At 49.2% G+C, this 20,239-nt stretch overlaps 2 protein-coding genes across 2 annotated transcripts; one reads left to right on the top strand and one right to left on the bottom strand.

Annotated features, from left to right (window-relative positions):
- Positions 1-125: 125 nt before the first annotated feature.
- On the bottom strand, positions 126-2,815 carry Ndufa3 (NADH:ubiquinone oxidoreductase subunit A3). The gene is made up of 4 exons (XM_008827735.3): positions 2,710-2,815; positions 2,430-2,504; positions 571-648; positions 126-284 (listed from the first exon to the last, which is right to left on the bottom strand). Exons 1-4 carry the CDS (start codon positions 2,717-2,719, stop codon positions 193-195), a joined length of 255 nt encoding a protein of 84 aa, XP_008825957.1. The 5' UTR covers positions 2,720-2,815; the 3' UTR covers positions 126-192.
- Positions 2,816-2,881: 66 nt separating this feature from the next.
- On the top strand, positions 2,882-12,063 carry Oscar (osteoclast associated Ig-like receptor). The gene is made up of 6 exons (XM_029560929.1): positions 2,882-3,110; positions 4,100-4,225; positions 4,809-4,841; positions 9,735-10,025; positions 10,356-10,631; positions 11,575-12,063. Exons 1-6 carry the CDS (start codon positions 3,041-3,043, stop codon positions 11,724-11,726), a joined length of 948 nt encoding a protein of 315 aa, XP_029416789.1. The 5' UTR covers positions 2,882-3,040; the 3' UTR covers positions 11,727-12,063.
- The last annotated feature ends 8,176 nt before the right edge of the window (positions 12,064-20,239 follow it).

Here is a 20,239-nt window from a genome sequence, read left to right as displayed (position 1 = left end):
CTGGGGTTGGAGGCAGAGGCAGGAAGATTTCTGTAAGTTTGAGGCCTGCCTGGGCTACATAGTGAGACTTTGTCTCAAAAAACAAAGAAGAAACAACAAAAGAAACCCACTAAAGAAGACAAGACTGTGGGGCTGGATTTCACATTTTTATTGGGGGCCACAGGAGAGGAGCCTCTTCAGTCACTGCAGAATTCACAGGTCCTTCAGCCACTTCAAGCTTGGACCCTCAGGGTCCTGGGGGTGGCTGGGCACATCAGGCATGTTGCTGTCATCTCTCAGGGGCACTGTAAGGCAAGAGGGTGGGCCATTAAGACCACCAGATCTCCAGGGTCCTGCAGAGAACTCACCTTTCAGTTTGTCTTCAGGCTCAGAAAAGGGGAATTGGAGGTGGGGGTGTTGAAGATCAGAGACTCAGCAGCGACATGGCAAGGGAGGGATGGAGGAGCCCAGAGAGGAACATGGAGAGAGAAACTCAAGCACGGGTGGACAGGGAGCACCTGGATGCGCTATGGACTCTTCACCCCCACCCCCAGCCATGTTTGCCCCTCTTCAGCACAGGTCCCTGCTCACCTGGGTAGTTGTAGGGTGTGGCCTCGTTGATCATGATGGCATACTTGGTGTAGGGGCTGAGTGGCGGCAGAATTAGAGCTGTGGAGAGACACAGGGTGAGGCCCAGAGACAGAGCGGCTCTTGGGACAGGTGGGGGACATGTAGATAGTGTGTTTCAACAAAGGGGAGGAGGAAGGACCAGCACAACCAGGAGGACCCTTTGTTTTGTGGGCCCCTCAGCACCCTGTCACCTCCACTTATAGGTCAGTGTAAATCTTTGGGGGAGGAGTAGGGTAGAGGTCGGAACCCAACACTCAGGAACACATGAGGAGCACTAATATGGGAGCATTTGTCTCAGTCCATCTAGCCACAGCCAAGAGTCCTGGGGAGGGGAGTAGGTTGTGTAAAGGGGGCATTCTAGGTCAGTGATGTTGATGCTAGGATAACAGCTGTCATTTTACACTTTCAAGTACATGTTTTAGGCCGGGCGTGGTGGCACACCTTTAGTCCCAGAAGGCAGAGGCAGGCGGACCTCTGAGTTCGAGGCCAGCCTGGTCTACATAGTGAGTTCCAGAAAGCTGGGGCTACAGGGAGACCCTGTCTCAAAAAGACCAAGTATACATGTTAAAAGGGGAGCCAGGGGCTGGAGCGATGGATCAGCAGTTACGAGCACTTGCTACTCTTCTAGAAGACCTAAGTTGGGCTCCCAGCACCCATGTTGGGCGGTTCACAACTGCGTGTAACTCCAGGAAAATCCAGCACCCTCTTCTGGCCTCCACGGGCACCTGCACACATGTGGAATACACTCACACAAATCTTATTTAAAGAAAGGGTAATGGGAGCTGGGCATGCATGTCTCTAATCTCAGCATTCTGAAGGCAGAGGCAGGTGGATCTCTTAGGAGGTCAAAGCCAGTCTGGTCTACATAGTGAGTACAGGCCAGCTGGGGCTACAGGAAAAAAGTAGTCAGGTGTGGTGATGCATGCCTTTAATCCCAGCACTTGGGAGGCAGAGGCAGGTAGATCACTTGAGTTCAAGGCCAGCCCAGTCCATTGAGAGTTCTAGACTCCATAGTGAGAGAGAAAAAAGGTGTGTGTCAGGGAGAGGATGTGTAGCTAGGGGTGGCTGATGCCTGTAATCCCAACACTTGAGGTCAAGGCAGGAGACAGCTGAGTTTGTGGCCACCTTGGGCTAAATGGTTCCAAGCTCATCCTGGGCTACAGTTTTAGTCCCTGTCTCAAAAACTCCAACACCGCCCCCCCCCCCAAAAGTACAAACTGAAAAGATACTGTAGCAATCAACCCACACATACAAATAAATAAATGTAATTTAAAGTACAATATTGAACCTGGTGTACCCCAATCACCCACTGGTAGTGTACATACTTTTGAGCATACTAAGTCTTTTTAGTTGGGGTGGTGTGTGTGGTTCCTGGGAGGTTCTAGGACCCCATCATCACACTGCCTGGCCTCTGGGTCAACAGTACTGACAAGAACTGGGAACTTGTGAAAAAAGGTCAATTCCCAGATCTCATCCCAGACCTACGGAATCAGAACATCATTTAACAAACCCCAGGCCCTGGGGTTTCAGTGAACCTCAAGTGTGAGCAGCCCTATCCAGGGCAGAGATTCACCCAGATTTGCAAAGACAGACTTCCCCGATCCCCTCCCCAAGCCAATTCTGTGCACCATCTGGGGTTGTTTAGCATGAGGGTGTCCAGGTACAACCAGGGTAGAGCATGCACCTCTTGCCCAGATGCATGTGTTGGCTGGGGTTCCTGAGGGAGGGGGTGGGCAAGGGGACACAAGGTGACCGGCGTGGGGTGATGCAATGCTGCTGACCCCGGGGCAAAGGTGCACATCCGACACTGGGGTACTTACCAAGGCCCCCCACGGCGAAGGACACGACCAGCACCGGCTCCTTGGCCCATGCATTCTTGAGGAACGCGGCCAGTCCTGGAGAGAGGGGCGAAGGGTCACCCTGGGGGGCTGCGGCGGTGACCTCTAACCCTCTCGTGACATCCCCGCTTTGGAAGAGCACCCTGGTGACGGCCGCGTCCCCCCCTCTGGGACGGACCCCATTGCATTCGGAACCGCCCACGGGCTCCTGGAACTAACCTAGCCACGCGCACCAGCCCCCCAGCCCTGAGCCTTCACTTACTCCCGGCCATCTTGGTCTTAGCGGCGACGAGAGCGCAGAGCACTCTGGGAGTTGTGGTCCCTGTGCGAGGCGCGCTGCCCGCTTGGGCTGCGCGTGCGCCCTAGGATGGAAGAGCCGGGGCAGAAGCGTAGGCGTGGAGCCTTGTGGGAGTTGTAGTCTGCGTGAACTGAAGTCCAAGGCCACAAGAGGAAAGATTGAAACCAGAAGGACTTTGCACACCTGCGGGCGTCGCCGTCTTCTCTCAGCCTAGAAAACGCTCCGGAGTTACTTCGAGTCCTCCGGCGCAACCCACCATAAGGGTGCTGGATCATCCACATTTTAGAATTTGTTTATGAAATTTCATTTTACATTTGAGGTCGCAGTATCAGGTCATGCTGCCAGCGCTACCTTTCGCCCTCATGGTGCGTTGTGTTACTAACATGCAGTTAACGTCACTTTTTATTAATTTTTTTTATGTGTATGAATGCTTTGCCTGCATGTGTATAAGTGCATCGTGTCCTGCAGAGACCAGAGGAAGGCGTCAGGTCCCTTGGAGTTATGAATGTTGATGTGGGTGCTGGGAATTGAACCTGGGTCCTCTGCAAGAGCAGCCAGTGCTCTCAATCACTAAGCCATTTCTCCAGGCCCCACATTACTTTTTCTTTCAGTGCTGGAGAGAAACCACGGCCTCAGGCATACTAGGCTAACTCTTGACCGACTCCTCACTGATGGATTCTGGGCAAACAGCCTACCTTGAACCACACCTCCAACACCTCGCTGATGATTTCCAAACCACACCCCAGTCCCTCACTGGTGGATCCCAGGCAAGTCCTTTACCATTGAACCAAGCCGCAAAGTCCCTCACTGCTGATTTCTAGGGCAAGTCGTCTACCACTGAGGGTCTCAGTAAGTGATTCAGGCTGATCCCACAAGCTATCTGTAGTTCAGACAAGCCTTGAATTTGGGATCCTCCTGCCTCGGCCTTCTGAGCAGCTGGGATTACAAGCCCGTATCATCAGGACTAGTGCATATCACTTTAAAAAAATGTATATTTAAAACTCATCTGGCCCGAGTCTTTCAGTGAGACTGGGACTGTGGGAGCAGTAACAGAGTCTGAGCCTTCTCTTTGTTATCAGCATGGTGTGCCAAGGATATAGGTGCTCTTTCTTCCTTTCCTCCTCCCCTTCCCCTTCCCTCTCCCCCCCACTTCAGTAGTGGGAATACAGCACATCACCTGTGCTAGGCAAACACTTTCAAATTTAACTACACCCCCCAGCCCCTAACACACTTCTAAGTTGAATTAATGAGCAAGAGTTTATGACTGTTTCCTCTTTCAACTTTTTCCAAGACATTGGGACTACGACACAGTTACCCGCGGGCGCCCCACCTGACTCCTCTCTTCCCTAAACAGGGCTTTCACGTGGCTTTCTGGAAGTGCTTCATTTCCTGGGAGGGCAGAGAGTACGGCCAACCTTTTCTCCAGCTCCACGGAGAGTGCCCGTGATGATTCTGGTTCGGATACTCCTGCTGAATCTCTGTGAGCTGCCCCTTACTCCTTGTGGGTCCCTGGCCAGGCTCAGAGCTGTAGTTGGTCATTCGAGACTCAATTCACAATTTAGAATAAGGGGTCAGGACTAGGATGGACCCAGATGACTGGGTCCTAAGCAAGAGAAGACAGATTCCTGGAAGGCTCCGGGGTGGGGGCAGTTTTACTGGACTCAAGGCAGGAAGAGGGTAGGGGACACCTGAGGTCAAGGATTGTACTACATTCTCATGGAAGGGGGCATGGATTCCTGGCTCTGGAGGGAGGAGGATGAGCAGACTTCCAAAACCCAAGGAGGAGAAATTATAGGAGCAGATTATGTCCCTTGGAAAGATGGGGCCCATGAGCCTCACCTCTTGGGTCTGAAGGAGAGAGGGAGCTGGGATCAGACATTTGGCATCCTAAGTAGATAGGGGATTGAAGTCTGGATTCCTGATTGCTAGAGAGGAAGGGAGGGATAGGATTCCTGTTTTCCAGAGGAAAAAAAGACTTTGGAATCAAATTCTAGGGCTTCTAATGATGCAGGACTGGTAATCTTGAAGGGCTTTGTAAAGAACTGGCTCCTAACCTTCCACAGGGCCTGTGTGTCACATGGACTTCACACCATTTGGTGAGTAACCCATCCCAAATGTCCTTATTTTTGTGTTGGCACCCGAGTGGCAATCACTCAGATTTTTTTTTTTTTTTGTCTTTTTGAGACAGGGTCTCCCTGTAACCCCAGCTGTCCTGGAATTCACTGTGTAGACCAGGCTGGCCTTGAACTCACAGAGATCCTCCTGCCTCTGCCTCCCAAGTGCTGGGATCAAAGGTGTGCGCCACCACGCCTGGCTCCAACCACTCAGATTTTATTTTGATGCCCAACCTCACCCCAGATTTCCTTATTTCCTTTCCTCCCTTCCTCTTTCCTCCTCCCTCCCTTCCTCCTTTCTCTTCCTCTGTCCTTCCATTCTTTCCTTTCTCCTTCTTTGCTGCAGTCCCTTCTCCTCCCTCCCTCCCTCCCTTCCTCCCCTCCGTTCCTCTCTTTCCCTCCCTTTCCCTCTTTTCCTCCCTCCCCTCTTTTCTTCTCCACCCCTTTCCCTTCTTCCCTTCCCCTTCCCTTCCTGTCCCTCCCCTCTCTCCTCCTCCTCTTTCTTTCCTCCCTTTAGTAACCAGTATAGGTGAGTATTGGAGACCACGAATTTGTATGCTAGGGAGACCCAAACTAGACAGTCTTATTTATTATGTGACCTTGAACAAACCATGGCTCTTAAAGATCCAATTTCGCTTCCCTCACTGGAACCTGCTTTCCACGGGAGGGTCCCCTTCTCAAGATGCTTTCTTCCCAGGCTTTCAAGGCATGAGACTTTGACTTTCTCTCAAACTTTCTCCCATGATGCTCTAACTTCAAAGGAGAATTAGCCAAATCTGAGTTATCAATTTATTTTAAATTGGTTTTAAGTTTTTATTTAGTTTTTATTTATGTGTATGTGTGTGTGCCTGCTTGTCTCTATGTGCACCGTGTATGTACAGGTGCTCACAGAGGCCAGAAGAGGGTTCTGGATCCCCTGGAATTGGAATTACAGGTGGTTGTCAGCCACCTGATATGGGTGCTGAGAACCAAACCTAGGCCCTCTGAAAGAGCAGCAGGTGCTCTTAATCACTGAGCTGTCTCTCTGGACCCTAAATTAGCTCTTTAAACAATGATAAACACAATCTATCAGTGTGTGGTGGCACACTCTTAATCCTGGTACTCAGAAGGCAGAGACGGGTGGATCTCTGTGAGTTCAAGGCCAGACTGATGTACATAGGAAGTTCCAGGCCAGCTGGGGCTACAGGAAAACCCAGTTTCAAAAAGACAATAAAGAAAGAAATAAACAGACAAACCCAGGGCAGGTAAGATGGTTCATAGGTAAAGCTGCTTGCCACCAAACCTGATCACTTGAGTTCAATCTCCAGGGCCCACATGGTAGAAAGAGAAAACCTACTCCTGAAAGTTGTCTTCTGATTTCTATATGCACTCACACGCACAAACAAATATAGGTAAAAATAGGGCTGGAAGGATGGCTCAGCAGTTAAGAACACTATTCTTCCAGAGAACCCAGGTTTGATTCCCAGCTCCTACATGGCAGCTAACAACTGTCTGTAACTCCAGTTCTGGGTGATCCGACGCCCTCTTTTGGCTTCTGTGGGCATTGCATGCACTTATATACCTTCAGCAAACACTTATACAACATAAAATAAAAATAATAAATAAAATATTTTAAAAAAGAAAGGCAAATGATAAACCCAATATGTTTTCACAGTTATAAAAATTTAGTTATGTAGCATGGTGGTGCATGCATGTAGTCTCAGCCCTTGGGAGGCAGAGGCAGGCAGATCTCTGTGACTTCAAGGCCACACTGGTCTGCATAGTGAGTTCCAGGGCAACTGGGGCTACAGGAAAACCTGTTTAAAAAAAAAAAGACCAAAAAATTTAGTTATGGCTGGATGTGGTAGTGGACACCTTTAATCTCAGCACTCAGGAGGCAGAGGCAGGGAGATCTCTGTGAGCTTGAAGCCAGCTCTCTACATAGCTAGTTCCAGGCCAGCTAGAGCTACATAGTCTCAAAAAAATTAGTTATTACCAGAAGACATCTAACAGTCTTCCGCTTGTCCCTCCCCGTCATTCTTGAACAAACCTCAGAATCTTAAAAGTACTTTCCACAGTTGACATACACAGTGCGTTTGTGGACTTCCTCTTTTTCCGGCCAGATCAAAATTGGTACTTCGTGATTCATTCTATTCTAAGTCTTAAATGTTTTCCTTTATGATATGTCTTGGAGATAGTTCAATATCATTATAGTTGTTTTTACTTTTGAGTGCTGCCTAGCATTTGTCACTATGTGAATGTCTGGATTCCACTTGGCTTGACCATCCATTCCTCTTTGGTGGACATTTAGGTTGTTTCCAATTTCTTACCCTCACAGTGAATGCTTCAAAGGACACTTCTGTACATGAATATGAATCTGTCTAGGGCGAAGCAGTGGAATCATTGGGTCATTGACCATGTCCTCTTTTTGTTGTTCATACATACTATGTATGAACTGAAACTATGGCCTTGTATATAGTGAGTTAGAGCTCTACCACTGAGCCACACCCCCTGCCCCTCACTGGGGGATTCTAAGCAGGTGCTCTACCTAGCTGAACTATGCCCCTAGCTCCTCACTGGGGATTCTAGGCAGGTGCTCTTCTACTAAGCCATGCCCCCAACCCTTTACTGGTAGATTCTAGACAGGTGCTATAGCTTTGAGCCGTGCCCCCAGGAACTCACTGGGAGATTCTAGGCAAGTGCTCTGCTGATGAGCTATACTCTCAGTCCCTCCCACTCTCCAGGAGTGCGGAAGTGCACCACCATACCCAGCTATTCTCTTCCATCACCTCTTTAAAAAAGTCCAGCATTACTTTTCTTCGAGACAGGGTCTCCCTGTAGCCCCAGCTGGCCTGGAACTATGTAGACCAGGCTGGCCTTGATCTCACAGAGATCCGCCTGCCTCTGCCTCCTGAGTGCTGGGAATAAAGATGTGAGTCACTAAACCTGGCACACGGTTATTTTTAGTTATGTGTATGGGTGCATGTCTGTGTGGGGTATATGCACATGAGTGCAGGTGCCAGAGGTCTTGGATTGCCCTAGAGTGGAATTTCACATAGTGGTGAGCTGCCCTGTGTTGGTGCTGGGAACTGAATTCATGTTCTCTGCAATGAGCCAACTCTCCAGTTCCCTATTCTAGGTACCTCTTAAGGACCCACTTCTCAACATTATTATATTATAGATTAAGTTTCCAGCTAGCCATGTTGGCACATGCCTTTGATCCCAGTACTTGAGAGGCAGAGGCAGGGGGATCTCTGTGAGACCCAGGTCAGCCTGGTCTAAATAGTGAGTTCCAGGCCAGCTGGGGCTACAGGGAGACCCTGTCTCAAAAAGAAAGAAGCAAGCAAACAAACAACAAAAAATTAAGTTTCCAACACATGAACATTGGGAAACACATTCAAACCCTAGCACTAACTATTGAAATACATTGCAAACAATAATTGCTTCTAGCTGGGTGTGGTAGTGTAGGCCTGTCACCTCAGTACTTGGGAAACTGAGGCAGGAGAATTGCATGCGTAAAGCTAGCTTGGACTACTAGTGAGTTCTTTTTTAACATTTTTATTATTTTTATTTTATTTGTATGAGTGTATTGCCTGCATGTATGTGAGTGCACCCGTGTCATGCAATGCCGTGGAGGTCAGAAGAAGGCTTCGGAGTCCACTGGAACTGGAGTTAAGGATGGTTCGTAGCCACCATGTGGGGGTGCTGGGAATCGAACCAAGGTCCTCTGCAAGAGCAATCAGTGCTCTTAACCACTGAGCCATCTCTCCAGCCCCTACTAGTGAGTTCTTGAACAGACTGGGCTACGTAGTGAGGGCCTGTCTCAAAAGTATCAGTAATAAAACAAAAGAAAAAAAAGTATCAGTAATAATAGAATAAATAAATAGCCATTCTGGGCTATGACTCTTTGAAACTATGCTTTAAAATTGTGGAGAAGGGGCTGAAGATGTAGTTCAGTTGGTAGAAGGCTTGCCTGGCATGCACAGACCCTGGTTCATCTCCAGCACTGGATAGATTGCGGGGGGTGGATTAAGGGGTAACAGTCCTGTGGTGGAACATGCTTATTATTCTAGCGCTCAGAAAGTGAAGACAGGATGATCAGAAGTTCAAGGTCATTTGCTGGGGCTACACATGACCTTGTCTCAAAAAAAAATGTGGAGGAAGTTTAAGGCTGTATCTCATGGAAGAGTGCTCTCCCAGAAAGCACAAGGCCCTGGGTTTGAGCCTTAGCATAAACCAACCAACCACAAAAACTATGTGCAAAAACTCAGAAGTCAGTCTCCTCTTCTGATGGGCAGCTAGTTTTGGACAGCTTTTTGAAATTTTATTTTATTATTATTTATTTTATTATTTTTATTTTATTTTATGTGTATGAGTATATTGCCTGCATGTGTGTAAGGGCACATGTGTTGTGCAGAGAGGGCATTGGATTTCCCTGGAATTGGAGTTACACTGGCTGTTAGTGGTCATGTGGGTGCTGAGAACCAAACCTGGGTCCTCTGCAAGAGCTGTCAGGGCTTTTTTTTTTTTTTTTTTTTTTTTTTTGGTCTTTTTGGAGACAGGGTCTCCCTGTAGCCTCAGCTCACCTGGCACTCACTATGTAGACCAGACTGGCCCCAAATTCACACAGGTCTGCCTGCCTCTGCCTCCCAAGTGCTGGGATTAAAGGTGTGGGTTACCACCCATGGCTAGCCAGTGCTCTTAACCGCTGAGGGATCACCCCAGTCCCAAGTTCTGCAGAGCCTTGATTGTGGTCCAGCCCCACTTTATAGACACCCAAGGTCAAGACAGAATGGAGTTTGTCCAAAGTGATCTTTCTCTTCCAACTTTCCCTCTTCTGCTGGGGTTCCCCGGCTCCTGAGGACCCAAGCACCCTTCTTTGTTTGGTCCCCCCAGCTTCATACCCCCAGCCTTGGCTGGGGGCTCAGCCTGCTACAGTTGTGACCCCTGGGGTTAACGTGACCTTGAGGTGCCGTGCACCCCAACTGGCCTGGCAGTTTGCACTCTTCAAGACTGGAGTCCTCACCCCACTGCTCCTCCAGAATGTGTCCTCAGAGCTGGCTGAGTTCGTCCTGGAGCACGTCACGCCGGCCCAGGGGGGCAGTTACCACTGCTGCTACAGCAGGACAGATTGGGGACAACGGGTCTGGTCCCAGCCCAGCGATGCCCTGGAACTGTTGGTGACAGGTGAGGTTCTGGAGGAAATGGAGAGGGCAAAGGGGTGAGACAAGGAAGGGGACAGGAGGAGATGGGGACATTCGTGAACATACAGAGAGAAGAGGGTGCGCTTCCTGCAGAGAGAGGGAGAAGACAAGAGGGAAGAGGAGGACTAGAAAGGAGGAGGGAGAGGATTAGAAGGGGGAAGAGAGGGACTAGAAGGGAGGAGGGGGAACTAGAAGAGGAGGAGGAGGAGGACTAGAAGAGGGAGGAAGGGGAGGGTTAGAAGAGGGAAGAGGAGGGGGAGAAGGGGGAGGAGGGAGACACAGACAGACCCAAGCCCCTGCCTTTTTCCTGCAGACCAGCTGCCCAGGCCGTCACTGGTGGCACTGACGGGGCCAGTGGTGGCTCCAGGAGCCAACGTGAGCCTGCGCTGTGCAGGCCGCTTGCCAGGCATGAGCTTCGCTCTGTACCGCGTGGGCGTGGCCACCCCGCTGCAGTTCCGGGACTCTGAGCTGCCCTGGGCGGACTTCGTGCTGCTGGGTGCCCCTGGCTCCTACAGCTGCTACTACCACACGCCTTCGGCTCCCTATGTGCTGTCAGGGCGCAGCAAGCCACTGGTCATCAGCTTCGAAGGTGAGGTGCTCTGGCCCTCTTCCCTGAGACCCAGGCGCCCAGACCCCAGCCCTCCTCCCTCAGACCCAGGGGTCCAGGCCCAGCCCTCCTCCCTCAGACCCAGGAATCCAGATCCCAGCCCTCCTCCCTAAGACCCAGGAATCCAGATCCCAGCCCTCCTCCCTCAGACCCAGGAGTCCAGGTCCAGCCCTCCTCCCTCAGACCCAGGGTCCAGGCCCAGCCCTCCTCCCTCAGACCCAGAAGTCCAGGCCAGCCCTCCTCTCTCAGACCCAGGAGCCCAGGCCCAGCCCTCCTCTCTCAGACCCAGGAGTCCAGGTCCAGCCCTCCTCCCTCAGACCCAGGGTCCAGGTCCAGCTCTCCTCCCTCAGACCCAGAACTCCAGACCCCAGCCCTCCTCCCTCAGACCCAGGAATCCAGATCCCAGCCCTGCCCCCTCAGACCCAGGGTCCAGGCCCAGCCCTCCTCCCTCAGACAGGGGTCCAGAGGGGTCCAGGCCCAGCCCTCCTCCCTCAGACCCAGGAATCCAGATCCCAGCCCTCCTCCCTCAGACCCAGGAGCCCAGGCCCAGCCCTCCTCCCTCAGACCCAGGTTCTAGGCCCAGCCCTTCTCCCTCAGACCCAGGAATCCAGATCCCAGGCCTCCTCCCTCAGACCCAGGGGTCCAGGCCCAGCCCTCCTCCCTCAGACCCAGGAGCCCAGGCCCAGCCCTCCTTCCTCAGACCCAGGTTCCAGGCCCAGCCCTCCACCCTCAGACCCAGGGTCCAGGCCCAGCCCTCCTCCCTGAGACTCAGGGGTAGACTACGGTCCCTTTTCTCATCAACCCTGTTGAACTTAGAGACTGGGAGTTGAGTCTTCAACTCTGCCCCTGGGTAAGCAACCTGGAAGGGCAACAAGACTTTGAGGGTCAGGGACTGATCCCCTGTCTCTCTATCCTTGGCTCACAGATTCTGGCTCCTTGGACTATACCCAGGGGAACCTCATTCGCTTGGGGCTGGCAGGCCTGGTCCTCATCTCTCTTGGCGTATTAGTTTCCTTTGACTGCCATAGCAGGAGCTCTGCATCTGGTGGCTTCCTGCCCCGGCGAGACTGGGTATAGATAGGAGGGGTGTGAAGAGTCTGCTAGGAGAAGAGAAGAGACACAGGGAGCCCTGGTGACCAGCCCCTCTGGAACCTCCAGTCCGCCAGGCTCAGCCGTCAACTATTTGCACTGTGGTTTCCTTCTGGGTGCTCCCCCAGACCTCTCAGCAGAGTGGATTTGCTGTCAGTAGTTAATGCCTCCAAACTGGAAGACTTGGGTTCAAAGCCTAGTGGTAAAACTCACTAGATCATTCAGAAGGCAAAAATCCCCAAGTCTGGTTTCCTGTTTGTAAAATGGTGTAATGTCACATACTACGATTGTCGTAGGGTTAATACAGAAAAGGCGTTTAAAAGCAGTGGCTGGGCTGTGGTAAAATATGCTCAATTGATGGTAGCTACTTTATCCTAGGTTAAAAGTTCCCTTCCCCTCCCATCCCTTTCCCTCCCTTCCCCTTTTTCCCTCCCCCTCATCCTCACCCCTCCCCTCCCCTCCCCTTCCTTTTTGGCCAAGTTGAGATAGCAGGGTTTTTTGTTTTTTTTTTTTTTTTGTCTTTTTTGGACAGGGGCTCCATGTAGCCCCAGCTGTCCTGGAGCTCACTGTGTAGACCAGGCTGGCCTTGAACTCACAGAGATCCACCTGCCTCTGCCTCCTGAATGCTGGGATTAAAGGTGTGAGCCACCATGCCTGGCAAGATTACAGTTTTATGCCACCACATCCAGTAATTACTTATTACATTTATTTTGGGAGGGGGTAGGGCACACATGCCATAGATTTTTTGTTGTTTTTGTTACATATATATTTTGTTATTGTTGTTGTTGTTGTTGTTGTTGTTTTGAGAGAGTGTCACTATGTAGCCCTGGCTGGCCTGAAACTCACTATGTAGACCAGGCTGGCCTTGAACTCACAGAGATCCACCTGCCTCTGCCTCCTGAGTGCTGGCACTAAAGGCATGTGCCATCACACCTGGCTTAAGATTTGTTTTTAATTATGTCTGTGTATATATGGCATATGTGTGGGTGCCCAAAGAGGCCAGAAGACAACATTGAGTCCCTTGAAGCTGGAGTTACAGGCAGTTGTGAGCCACCTGATATGGGTGCTGGGAACTGAACTCAGGTCCTCTGGAAGAGCAGCAACTGTTCTTAACCCCTGAGCCACCTCTCCAGCAGCTGCAGTGTTTGTGTGAGGTCAGAGGACAACTTTCAAGAGTCCATTTCCTCTTCTACCATGTGGGTTTGAACTCAGGTTGTCAGGCTTGGTGGCAAGCACCTCTACTTAATTACTGGTATTTGGGAAACAAAATCTTATTCTGTAACACAGGCCAGCCTTGAATTTACAGAAATCCTCCTGCTTAGGTCTCTTCAGTGCCAAGATTACATGTGTAAGCCGTCATGCCCACCTGGATTTTTTTTTTTTTTCTTTGCTTTGGGACAGGATCTCATTATGTAGCCCTGGCTGGCCTTGAACTCACAGACATCTGCCTGCCTCTGCCTTCTGAGTGCTGGGATTGAAGGCGTGCCCCATCATACCAGCTGGAAATAATTTAAAAAGAAATCATTTTATGGGGTATGGAGAGATGGTTCAGCAGTTAAGAGCACTGGCTGCTCTTGCAGAGGACCTAGGTTTGGTTTCCAGCACCCACAGGATAGCTAACAACCATCCAGCACTCCAGTTCCAGGAGATCTGATGTCCTCTCCTGTCCTCTGAGGGCATTGCATGACAGAGGTGCACTTACATACATTTAGACAATACACTCATACACATAAAATAAAAATAAAAATTAAACATTATTTTTAATTATAATTTTTTGACACAAGGTCTCCCTATAGCCCCAGCTGGCCTAGAACTCACTACATAGATCAGGTTGGCCTGTATCTTACAGAAATTCACCTGCTTCTGCCTCCTGAGTGCTGGGATTAAAGGTGTGTGCCACCATGCTTGGCATTTTATTTTTATTTTATGTGTATGAGCATTTTGCCTGCATGTATGTAAGTACAACAGGTGCATGCAATGCCTGTGGAGGTCAGAAGAGGGCATCAGATCCCCTGAAACTGGAGTTACAGACTGTTGTTAGCTGCCATCTGAGTGCTGGGAACTGAACTCAGGTCCTCTGCAAGAGCAACCAGTGCTCTTAACACTGATCCATCTCTCCAGCCCCCAGAAAATTCTTTTTGAAGGGTATTTACAGTGCTGAAACTTAAGGTCTTATATGCTAATTATGCAGTTATGTACCTTAGAGTGGATTGTGAGGCATATTGATCCTGATGCTGTCTGGGCAGTAAGGATCACTAAAAGTGATGATGTGGTTGTTCCTTTGTGCCACTGTGACCACATACCGGACAGAAACAGGGGAGGACTTATTTATTTGGGCTCTGGTTTCAGAGGAATCAGTCCATGGTCACTTTGCCTCCATATTTCTGGGCTGGTTGTGAAGCAGATCAAGTCAGAGGAGACTTCATGGTGAACAAGAAGCAGAAAAGAATTCCAGCTAAATTTTGTCATTTTGAGATAGGGTCTCCTTGTAGCCCCAGCTGGCCTGGAACTCACTCTGTAGACCAGGCTGGCCTTGAACTCACAGAGATCCTCCCGCCTCTGCCTCCCAAGTGCTGGGATTAAAGGTGTGCATACTTCCACCTCTTTCCAGCTCAATTTTTAAGCACCTCTCCATCACTCCCTTCCTAATATCTCCCTTGTTCATCAACCCAACCCTTTCTAAGCTCCTTACTGCAGAGTAGATGAAAAACCAGACCAATTACTACTACATTTGTAAGCGGCTCTTCACCTGGATCTGTCTTTACCTTCAACGGGAACTTAGCCCTGGAAACGGAATCTCTACTTGGTCCTCTTCCCACTAGGTTCTTGGCTGCCCTCACAGTTGTAAAAATAACACAAGCCACTGCTCCTTGCCATATGTTTTCTTGTTGTGTCTCTGCTGTTCACCAAGGCGTGACTGACTTCCAGTTTCCCCGGATTTTATTCATTTAACTTTTATTATTAATCTGGCTAAATGATGTTCTGCCATCCTATACACACAAACTCCATCTGGAAGCAAGTCCTGTCACTTGGTATTCCTGTGTTTCTTGACTTCTGCTCTGATGCAGCGCACACCCTTCTGTTCTCATGTCTCCCACTTTCCATCTTTTCGTTTCCCACTTAAAGAAGATCGTGACTTCCTGATTTTGAAAGCTCTGCCATCTTGGATAATCTTGAGCAATGTAGGGAATCTTCCAAGCTTTCATCTGTGCCAAAAAATTAATTATTTAAAAACATGTCAGCTTTAGCGAGAATTAAATGAAGAGAATACATTCCCACCACATAGAGAAAGACAGGAAACTTAACTCCCTCCTTCTCTCCCTACTTCCCTCCCTCCCTCCCTCCATTTAGGTAGCTTCTTTATCCATTTCTGCCTTCCTTCCTTCTTTCCTTCCTTCCTTCCTTCCTTCCTTCCTTCCTTCCTTCCTTCCTTCCTCCTTTTTGGTTTAAAAATGTTTTAAAATGTATTTTCAAAGCTGGGTGTGGTGGTGTGTGCCTTTAATCCCAGCACTCAGGAGGCAGAGGCAGGCAGATCTCTGTGAGTTCAAGGTCAGTCTGGCCTACATAGTGAGTTCCAGGCCAGCTGGGGATACAGGGAGACAGACCGTCTCAAAAAGACCAAAAATAAATAAATATATGAAATAAAATGTAGTTTTTGGACAGGCACATAGGTTAAGGACAAAGTTTACATCACAACCCTGTATGAAAAAATATATATATGCACAAAATTTTTTATGTGTGTGAGTGTTTGACCTGCACATAAGTGTACTATGTGACTTCAGTGCCTACAGAGGTCAGAAGAGGGCATCGGATCCCCTGGCACTGGAGTTACAGATGGTTGTTAGCTGCTGTGTAGGTACTGGGAATTGAACTCAGGTCCTCTGCAGGAACAGACAGTGCTCTTAACCATTGAGCCATCTCTCCAGTCCCATCAGGGATGGAATTCTTGTTAGGCTTGGCGGTAAATACCTTTACCCTCTGAGCCATCTCACCAGGCTCCCAATGGTCTTTTTGGTGGGCCTTTTGTGTGTATAATGTATATATAATGTATAATGGTTATTTGGGTTAAAGTTAGATAGTAGGGCCAAAATCTTAGGATCATGTTTAGTCAAGGTGTTATGGGCTGTGGGTTTTACAGACCCTTTTCTCTTCAGATGGCTGTAGTAAGTGTGTGGGTCACATGGAAAACCTAAGTTGAATTTGTGTAGATGTCAAGTCTCATTCTGCCTCGGCTGGAGAGCATCCATAGTGGGAGCAATTTGTTCTGCTTTTTCCGTTGATGTGGAATTATTCATAGGCCCCTCAGATTCCCTGACCTGTGTGAGGCTTCCTGTCACATACAGTGAAAGCCTGTGTCTGTGGAACTGCTACCTACTGTCAGTCAACCAGATGGCCTCAGGCTAGGGAAGTGGGGAATCTTGTAGATCTGGTCCAGCACCCCAGGCAAGCTCAATAGCTTCTACACAGGAATGCTGTGAAAGGGCCTTGGGGCTAGGATTTGGCAGTAAGGCAGTGTTGTGTGACAGAATTTTCCTGGGGAGGTGCAACACATGCATCTATTCCCTCCAGGAAGGGAACTCATAACAGAGCAAAGTAATGACTGCACCAAAGTCCAACTTGGTAAGTCAGTGAGTATTGGGGTTACTAAGAGGAGTATGGGTGAAGGTTATAGACCGGAGCAGGGACAACCTAGAAGCAGCTGCACCACTGAAAAACCCACTTGGATGAAAAGCTGCAAAGCCAGCATTTCAACAGTCCAACAGCCCAGGAATCTCCCCTCTGAAGCTTGGCTGATCCGAGAGTCCTTGAGTCCTGGTAGTTGTTTACACTTCCTATAAAGCTGGGGAGTGGGTGGCTCCTCCTCCTCCTCCCCTTCCTCCTCCTCCTCTTCCTCCTCCTCTTTTTCTTTCTCATTTTCTTCCTCCTTCTCTTCTTTTTAATACTTATTTATGTGTCTGTCTCTGTATCTGTGTCTGCTCTCTTGTGGAGGTCAGAAGATAACTTTAGGGAGTTGGTTCTCTCTCTCTACCATGTAAATCCCAAGAATTGAATCCAGGCTTCTCAGCAAGGGCTTTTCCCTATGGAGCCATCTCACTGATCCCCCATATGACTTCTTTACAGCCAGATGTATGTGTTGCATGGTAAATTATATGGTTGCAGTGGCCAGGAGTCTATCCATGAGAAACTGGAAGCCTTTCCACCTTCATACTTGAAGGCTATTGGTGTCTTCTAGGAAAGCTGTTAGGGTCTTCAAAGGTAGTAATGACAGGGGTGACTTAGTAAGCATCCAGGAATGGAGCTATCTCAGATTTTGGGGTAGCTTGTTGGGCGATGTAGGGAGTCTGTAGTAGAGATTATAATGAGGACTTTTGAGGACCCAGATAGTTTCAGGCCATTACAGGACAGGAGCCCTATGTCAGGATTGTCAGAAAAGCATCTGAAGCCTCAAAAATCCTTAAAAAGGCTTGAAGTTTAGACATGATATCCCTACCTAGGAGGGGAATAGGGCAGCTGGATAGAACCAGATTATATAGGTAACACAGGTAAAATGGACTAGTTGAAGCTTGCTTTCAATACCAGTGAAGAGCAGGGACCAGAAGATTGAACTGGAGAAGGTGGTCAGGGCACAAAAGCTGTTCCTGTGTCAGAGATGGAAAAGGCAGCAGCCTGCATAGCGAGGACTCCATCAGTCCTCAAAGGGCTTTCTTCCTTGGGCTCCTCATAGTCCAGGAACAAAGTCAGGGATGTTTGTCCTCTTTCAAGTTTTGCCTGAGCATAAGGTCCTTGGATGAAGACTGGCTTTCTCTCACAAGTGGGGAGAGGGGCATTCTCACCTCTGGTTTTCTACTCTGCAGATTTGACATGGATCCTTATAGCCTTGATTCATGGGAGGCTTAAACCCTTGATTCAAGGGTTTTGGGAACCCTTGCTTGAGATGTCCTGGTTTACCCTCATGATAACAGCAAAGAGTCCTTTGACCTGAAGCTGAGTTAAGTTCTTTAGACTGTTCCCCGACTTGGCTGTTCCCTTGGCTAGCATCTGTATGTGAACCTGTCAAGCTGGTATCCAAGAAACACGTAGCATGATACTGCCACCCTGTGGCTGACTCCTGACAAGCACTGGAATCCATAGCAACTATAGGCATGTTTGTATGTGCATCTGTCCCAGTCTGCTCTGACTATATACAATATGCACTGTAGACAGGATGACTTAAACAACAGGAACACATTTCTCAAAGTTCTGCCAGGTGGTTCAAGATCAGGCTGTTAAGCATCCTGGGGCTCTGGTGAGGGCTCTTCGTGTCTGCCTTCTTGATGTGTCAGGGGGAAGGGTGGGAGGGGAGAGGGAGAGAGAGAGAGAGAGAGAGAGAGAGAGAGAGAGAGAGAGAGAGAGAGAGAGAGAGAAAGAGAAAGGAGAGAGAAGAGAGAAAGAGAGAGAGAATGAGAGAGAATAGCTTCTTCCTTTTCCTCTTCCCCCCCAGGCCTTTTTCTTGAGACAGGGTCATGCATTCTAGGATAGAGCTTGGACTGTAGTCCAGTTGGCAAAGTGCTTGTCTAGCATGCATGAAATCCTGGGTTCAAGCCCTAGCACCTCATGAAACCAGGTGAGGTGACATACATCTGAAATCCCAACACTTGGAAGGTGAAGGCAGGAGGATAAGGAGTTCAAGGTCATCTTTGGTGATATATCTATATCTATCATCTATCTATCATCTATCTATCATCTATATCTATCTATCTATCTATTTATCAATCAATCAATCATCTATCTATCTGTCTATCTCAAGTTCAAAGCAGCCTGGGATACAAGAAATTGCCTTAAAAACAAAGAAACAAGTCCAGGTGTGAGGGGTGGCATACGCCTTTAATCCCAGCAGTTGGGAGGCAGAGGCAGGCAGATCTCTGAGTTCAAGGCCAACCTGGTCCACATAGTAAGTTCCAGGCCAGCTGGGGCTACAGGGAGACCCTGTCTCAAAAAGAAAAAAAAAAAAAAAGACCAAACAAACAACAAGTATCCCAAACTGGTCTTGAACTTGCCATGTACCTGAGGATGACCTGATCCTCCTGTCACTACCTCCCTAGTGCTGGGATTTCAGGTGTGTGTCACCTCACCAGGCTTCTGTGGTGTTTGGCATCGAATCCAGGGCTTTGTGCATGCTAAACAAGAGTTCTATCAACTGAGCTACACCGCCAGCCCTTTTCCTTCTTAGGATACTTCTCATCTTGGGAGTCCCACTTTCATGGCATTGCCCAAACCAAGTCACTTTCCAGAGGTCCCATCATATTGGGGACTGGGGCTTTAACATGTGCATGTGTGTGTGTGTGTGTGTGTGTGTGTGTGTGTGTGTGTGTGTGTATGTATGTGTGTGTGTGTGTGTGTGAAACATTCATCCTGAGTGACATCCAGCTGGGAATCTCACATTACTGTTCATTTTAAAAAAGATCTATGACCATCCATACCATAATGATGGCTGTTCCCCAGCTTTAGAAAGTACATAACTCATCCAACTGGAGGCCTGAACTGCTGCTAACCTGGAGCCTTGGTGGGATATCAGACAATCTAGCTTGAGCTCTCCTTTAGGGCAACCTTGTGAGTATCAGCTGCAAGTCCATTTCCCACTCACCTCTGGTGATACTGTGCCCATAAGAAATGTACATTTGATCTGCCCCTCTGTTTCCTGGTCCCAAGCACTGTGTTTTCCTGAGTGACAGGGTGAGGGAGTGCTTTGTCCTTCATTAAGTTCTCCTTCATCCCTCCCTCCCTCCTTTAAACCATCCCCTCCCCCTCCCTTTTCCTCTCTCTTTCCCTCCCTCTCTCCCTTCCTCCTCCCTTCCTCCATCTTCCCCTCTCTCTTTCTCTCTCTCTCTTTTCCTCCCTCCCCTTCCCTTTTCTTCCTTCCTTCCTGCCTGCCTCCTTCCTCCCTCTCATCACACCCTCCCTCCTTCCCTCTCACTTATTTTTGTTCTTCTTTTCTTTCTTTAAAAAACAAGACAGGCTCTGCTTCCCGCTGCAGGCCTCTCTCCTACCCGCAGGCCTCTCTCTGGGGTAAGTCCATCATGCCCCTCGAGCCTTGATTCCCCCAGCCTCATTCACCCTTCCATCTCCCCTGCCGGTCTCTTCTAGTTTGGGTCCTGTCCCATTCCTCATCTTGGGGCCCCAGACACCTGGGGAACCAATACTTCTTCCTGATCCTTTGCATCCAGACCAACACAGCTCCTCAGTGCAGTCCCCAGGAGTCCTTGGGGCCTCTTCCTGCCCCATCTGCCTTCGCATTTCTGAGCAGCACAGCCACCAGCTGCCCTAGACCAGCATGTTTCCTAGGCCAGGCGCCCAGGCCAATCCAATCCCCAAATTCCTGAGGCCAAAATCGTTCCTGGAGGGATCCATACCTTAGGAGAAAGCCTGAGAGCATCTGATCCTCATCTGACTTTGGCCTCTGTGGGAACTCCTGAAGACAAAATCAATACAGCCACTCAAATATAAAATCAAAAGAGAGAACC

Source organism: Nannospalax galili, unplaced genomic scaffold (assembly GCF_000622305.1).
Source record: "Nannospalax galili isolate Female #2095 unplaced genomic scaffold, S.galili_v1.0 scaffold632, whole genome shotgun sequence".
Lineage (NCBI taxonomy): Eukaryota > Metazoa > Chordata > Mammalia > Rodentia > Spalacidae > Nannospalax > Nannospalax galili.
Note: the sequence above shows the minus strand (reverse complement) of the source record. Positions and strands in the feature narration are given on the sequence as shown.

Coding starts and splice junctions, on each gene's coding strand:
- Ndufa3 (XM_008827735.3), bottom strand. Junction 649..2,429: donor CTTCGCCGTGGGGGGCCTTG/GTAAGTACCCCA, acceptor GTCTCTCCACAG/CTCTAATTCTGCCGCCACTC. Junction 285..570: donor CACACCCTACAACTACCCAG/GTGAGCAGGGAC, acceptor CTTGCCTTACAG/TGCCCCTGAGAGATGACAGC.
- Oscar (XM_029560929.1), top strand. CDS start 3,041: ATGAAATTTCATTTTACATTTGAGGTCGCAGTATCAGGTCATGCTGCC. Junction 4,226..4,808: donor GATACTCCTGCTGAATCTCT/GTGAGCTGCCCC, acceptor AACCTTCCACAG/GGCCTGTGTGTCACATGGAC. Junction 4,842..9,734: donor CATGGACTTCACACCATTTG/GTGAGTAACCCA, acceptor TGGTCCCCCCAG/CTTCATACCCCCAGCCTTGG.